Below are 6,147 nucleotides of genomic sequence, written 5' to 3'. Positions count from 1 at the left end.
CGATTATTTGAAACTTGAGTTGAGTCTTCATTGTTGAAATCACTTTGTGAATCGTTGCCAATTATACATTCAGCAATTGGTGGGTCTTCATTCCATTCATCGTGTGTAGTCTGTTCGATTTTGATCGATGTTGGATCACAGCTAAAACTATCCACAAAAATCTCATCGTTTACAATATTTTGTTTATCATCTTGATGGTCTGATAAAAAATGAATTTCCAAGTTCGGCCCCGACTCAAATTCACATTGGCATTTGTTACAGCAGTAAATGAATGTGCTAAATTCATTGAGCAGCAGAAATCCACATGCCTGATTCATTTGATCGATGGATTTTTTTGAGATAATGTTGTGCCGTTCATCTGTTGTTGCTCCTTCATCGTTTCACCACGTATAGACCCCAATGTAAACTGTTCGGAAACATGTGCCATCGGACTTAGCTTCCTTGTTACTTTTCCGCACACCTAGTGTAGGGAAGGTATTGTATTAGGCCAAAAAATTAAAGTCATCCCAAAACATGTTTTCTATGCATATTTAATGTAGAAAACACGATTGGAGATGATTTTGGGGCATATTAATGTGCGTCGCTGTGTGTGATGTGTCCTGTGTCCTGTGGCGTGTTGCCAAAATTTGTTAACTCGATAAATCTTTTTCCAAAAACTCAATTCAAATTCTGACTTTGCAGGATGATTTGGGACTACTAGGAGACGTGCTGATTAGTTTTTGAGCAATATCTGTTGACCGGTGTAATTTTTTTGGGTCCGAATGGACACAATCCATACATTTTACTTTTTTGATCATTTTTCAACCATTTTGGTGACACGATGGTTTCGTGCTCAGACATGAAATTCAAAATCTGACTTTACGGGATGATTGGGCGTTACGAGGAATAGATCTGGTCAAATTTTCAACGACATTGATTGATCGATGTAAAACTTAGACTGTGAAGAGGCACTTATGAGAAAAATGCCTTAAAATGATATTCTTTCAATTTGAACGCTGAAAGACTGTGTAGTGGGGGTTTTTTGGCACGAGAAACCCGATTCGGGTTAGTTGATGTTAGTTTTAAGATGCAATCAATTTTTAACAGACTTTTCATACAAAAATCGAAAAAAAAATTCATTTTTGTATGAAAGACTTGCCTTTGTGGTACTGTAATGATGTGAAACTTTGAACAGGCTATTTTTTGAATTGAAATTTCTTCAGACTTAGTATGATTATTTATTTTGATAAGAATATAATATTCACAAGTTTTCACGGTAATTTAAGTTACTGCAACCATACATAGACCATCATTTCTGTTTATTCCCAAAATTTCGATTCCATGCGGAAAAGTCAGCTTGCGTACGTAAGCCTCTTTATTTCATAATGTGTTTAATTTTACTTGAAAACATTGTATAGTAGATGATTGTGATATAGGTGATTAGAATATTTTTAGCAGAATTTCATTGATTGCGTCTGACCTCTGAATCAATAATGCAATTTTTTTATATGCCACTGTTTGGGTAATGAAAGAGAAATAAATTAAATAAAGTAAGGAATTTTTTTTAATTATTTATTGATTTTTACTTGATTGGAAAAGGAAGCTGCAATGATACATTTCGATAAAGGTCCATTTAGTAAGCTTTACCAAAGTGAATGTGCCACCATAAGAAGTTTGAAGAGTAATGATTTTTTTTTATTTCGTTCATCAATCATTCTGGCAGCGAATTGACGCACATTAGTGCGGAACGTGAACGTTAAACTCTTTGAGTTCGGGTAGATTACAATCGATATAAATCATTTGCTGCTGTGATATGTTTTGAATATGTAATTTCTCCAAAAATTTCAGCTTTGTTATACTTCGTATGTCACTCCAATTATATAACATATAATCGTGAGATAGCAATTCAAGGCTCTCAATGCGCACATCATTGTTGGCAAATCCCTCTAATAATTGGTTTAAAGGAACCGCTTCTCCAGAAAAATTTCCAAATTTGAAAGTTTTTAAATGTTTCAACTTGCATAATTCAATCAAGTCGTCTGAGTTCTCGTAAATTTCGCACAGGATTTCCAAAGATTCGAGGTTTTCTCCACAATTTCCAATATATTTAAAAATTCTTGGAGAAGCCATCTCAGCTACTACCAATCGTTTCAACTGAGGATTATATACTAGAAATTCAGCTATTTCCTCAGTCGTTAAGCCATGCTCATAAAAACCACATTCGATTAAATTTGGAAAATGGTGTATCATATCGAATTTGGTGTTTTTATCAAAGATCAAACTAATCAATTTCAAATTTATATAAAAATTTAAAATCATATATTCACCAAATGATACATTTTCGATGGAAACAAGAGTGTTGTCATCCATTTCATAATTGGTCGGACCATTTTGATTATCCACAAAAATGCGTAGATATTCCTTCACTTCATTCTCACGCAGAACATTGTCTCCTTGTTCAGAATTACTAATGCGTAACGATGTAAACCGAGTTGGATAGGCTGCAATTGCGTTATCTTGAAATTTATCGCACGTTTTTGCTACATTCAAATAGTCTCGGACGTTGGGTATTTTTCGAAGAATTCTTTGGATGCTATTGTTGTCTAGCTCATCACAAATATTTTTGGGCACATGTTGTACGATTTGAATGCTTGCCTCGAATGTCTCCGGTTCATTTGGCATGCGATAAATATCCGATAGACCAAGCACTTCCATAATGCTAAAAGCGAGAAAGGTTACATCATCCGTGTAAATTAGTTTAAGGTATTCCTTAAACTGGTTCGGTGACACTTGTGGTATTCTCAATTCAAGTACACCATTTGCATCGGATTTTTCACAATACATATTGAAGAATACAGGGTTTGTCTGGGAAAAAACCAGTTTATGGGCTGGTATGCGTTCTTTTTCAATACCGCACACAAAATACATGTCGGCAGTGCCCTTGTCCAAATACAAATTCCGCCATTTCTTCGATGCGAAAGTATTACTCTCCGAACCCGATTTCTCTGAAACTTTTTTGGATGATGCCATTTTTTTAGGATACACAAAATTGATGATTTTTTAACAAAAATGACTATTTCTGAATTTAATTTGAAGAAAAATGACGAATATTCACTTCGATTTAGATGTTTCCACTTTAAGAGCAGAGATGTAACTGAAGAAATCAAAGGATGCATCCACTTTTATACCCAACTCATGAATAATATAACTCATTAATAAATAGTAATTATAACTGACGTCATTAGTGATGCCAACTATGGTAAACTATTTGTACTAGATTTTGGATCTATTACTGATTGTACCGAAATTATGCCTAAACTGTCACACTGCTAGCGCCACGGCGGAATTCAGTGTAATCTACACTAACTCTATAGTTTTCCATAGTGGCGCTGACAGTGCTACCACAGCAATGAAACGACAACAACAATAACACGTATTTTTAGTGTCAAAATTTTGAGTCAGAAAGGTGTCGATATTAGTGGTAGTATTTTAAAACACACTTTGTAAGTCATTTTCATCGTATGTTTGCAAATTCGATCTAGATTGACGGTTGCAAGTATTCTTCAAATCATTTATTTCCACTAGCGTGGACATGGATTGTGTGTTTCTTCTGTTACACGTACGTTATAATAGACAAGTATAGTAACATGGCATCGTTCAAATAAATTTAAAAATCCAATCACCACTGTCGCCACCAGCTATTTAGTAGTAGCTTTCATTGCTGTGAGTGCTACAGTTTTGTATTTTATACAGTCTCTTATAGGGGATAATTTCAGTATGTTACTGATACTGAGTTTGAAAAAGAATGGAAAGTACATTAGAGAAAACCTGACACATTAAAATATTTTCATGAAAAAAACCTGGTATTTGTATGAGAGTACGTTTGGATATTCAACTCACGTTCTATCTTTCATACATGAGCACGATCGGAAAGTTAAGAGGTCGCTTAGAATCAATTAAAATTCATACAATGTAAATAGTTAGACTATCTGTCTATCTTCGCAAATGGCAATTACTTCTTCGCTCGGAGGCTGTCTATGTCTAACATAACAATGGTGTCATTGTATGAAATGAATATTTCACAAGCAAAAAACAAAATCGCAGCCGTGACTACAAAAATTTAAACTAATTTCAAACAATGATTCAACATCAACAAATTATCCCAATTTATTTGATTCAAAAGTTTTTTTATTAAAACATCCAAAACACGATGATATCAAGTAACATTGACAGCAGCGAAACCAAAAATGGCACAAATTTGGGTCACTAAACACAGATGACCGTAGTAGCTAATGCAGCTGTTATTATCGCCGTGCTTTGAAAACATCGTGATAAAAACTCAATCAGTTTTTTTTTCGGTTCAATATTTTTATTCAGAAAATATAATTTAGTAGTTAAATTAAAATGGTTTATAAAAAAAATGTATAAAATATGAAAAATCAAGTTAAAGTGCGAAGCATCAAAAGTTGTGACAAAATATCTTCTAAACCCTATGTCAAACGAATTACTTCCTTGCCGTGGCGTCTTCAATATTTCCATTAATATTGATGAATTGCATCGTATCTATGATTGATATTCCGTATTTACCGTTATCGTCTTCACATTCGACACGGTCGTGGAATTCCATATTAATATCACGTCCGTCCATTTTCGTGTTCATTTTGCGGTATTTTTTAATTGAATAGCTAGTATTCGGTGGTGGAGTTTGTTTCATGATAATTCGATATAAACATTTCGGTTTAATAAAAATCAATTTGGATAGAGTAATGAATGGTTTTAAAATGGTATTCTCTTTTTCCAAGACGATTTTTTCGCTCAAATCAAATGTATTGATTTCGAAAATGGTTATTTCGGTCGGTATAACCAGTTCTTTGTCACCAAGATATGAACACCCAAATGCGGAGAAAATGAGCGGTTTATCACTAGAGAATGTGGTCGTTTCAATGTTTTTAATTACGAAATCAGTCGCATCAACATTTATCGATGTGTGATTTCGATTACAATGGACTACGTCTTGATTCCTTTGGCATAAAATGGGTTTCGTCGGTATTTGACGTGAATTGCAAAAATTGTATGAATGAAATTCGCCGGGCACCGTTTTCTGAAGAATGATTTTAAATTCATCGGGCGTAAATAGTTCGGTATATTCAACCATGATATTGCCAATGTCTTTGAATGGCATCGATCCAAAACGAATTTTATAAAATAAATCGCCCATATAAGCTTTCACAATTTTCCCTGTCAAATATTTCCTTTTGCTAGCCGTTTTCACCCATGTCATGCACGCTTCAAATAACTCAATTTCAGGGCAACACAATGTTTCATTCATATCGAGAATTTCACTCAATACATCGCGACTGCAGTCTTTAAAACTATCGGATGCAAACACTGCCTGCGAGTTGAAACCAATGATCATTTCACAGAATTTTTTCAACTCTTCATTGCCACAGCTGATCGCTAATCCATACAGATAACATACATTGTCGTCATCGATGATTGATTTCAGAAATTTTCCGCACACAACCGCACACTCATCCATGTCGTGTTTCTTGCAAAGAAGCATGACCTTCGCAGCATTTTCTTTGGTTAACTTTACTTGTTTTAAGTAGAAAAATTGCAGAAATTCTTTATACACAGCAGATGACTCATCAGTGATTTTAATCTCTTTTTGTCCTTTCCACAATCCACCGAACATCGTTTTGAAAACTTCACTACCTGCGGAGAGCAAAAGTTCGTGCACCGGAATTCGATCACTCGAATCGAAGACGAAGTGAAAATCGTTTATTTTTGTATTCAAATATAGGCTTTCGGAAACTTTGGCGAAAAATCCACTTTCAATGATAGCCGATGAATCAATGGTTTGTTTTGTCGCTGGATTATTCACAAGTTTAATAGTTGACATGATGGCATTTACAATATCGGTGGATGACATGATTTTAATTCTGATTAAAACTGATTTTTGGTGAAATTTCGTGGAAAATAACCTGAAATTAGAGGAAAATGTTTTGAAAATTGATCGAAGAAACATTTTTATTGCGTAAAATCGGTGCAAAAATTGAAGTTTTTTACCTTTTAAAATTTGAAATTGAACAAAAAAACTAAAATTGATCGAATTTTCACGTTGAAAATTTTCGTTTCTGAACTTAAAAAAAGACCTTTTATGTCTGA

The 6,147-nt window shown here is 34.1% G+C and overlaps 1 protein-coding gene across 1 annotated transcript; it reads right to left on the bottom strand.

Annotated features, from left to right (window-relative positions):
- Positions 1–4,418: 4,418 nt before the first annotated feature.
- Positions 4,419–6,147, bottom strand: LOC116344701. Its single transcript, XM_031773373.1, has 2 exons — positions 6,049–6,147; positions 4,419–5,963 (listed from the first exon to the last, which is right to left on the bottom strand). Exon 2 carries the CDS (start codon positions 5,909–5,911, stop codon positions 4,484–4,486), a length of 1,428 nt encoding a protein of 475 aa, XP_031629233.1. The 5' UTR covers positions 5,912–5,963; positions 6,049–6,147; the 3' UTR covers positions 4,419–4,483.

This window comes from Contarinia nasturtii, unplaced genomic scaffold (assembly GCF_009176525.2).
Source record: "Contarinia nasturtii isolate CC-2019 unplaced genomic scaffold, AAFC_CNas_1.1 Cnas_scaffold_1176, whole genome shotgun sequence".
NCBI lineage: Eukaryota > Metazoa > Arthropoda > Insecta > Diptera > Cecidomyiidae > Contarinia > Contarinia nasturtii.
Note: the sequence above shows the minus strand (reverse complement) of the source record. Positions and strands in the feature narration are given on the sequence as shown.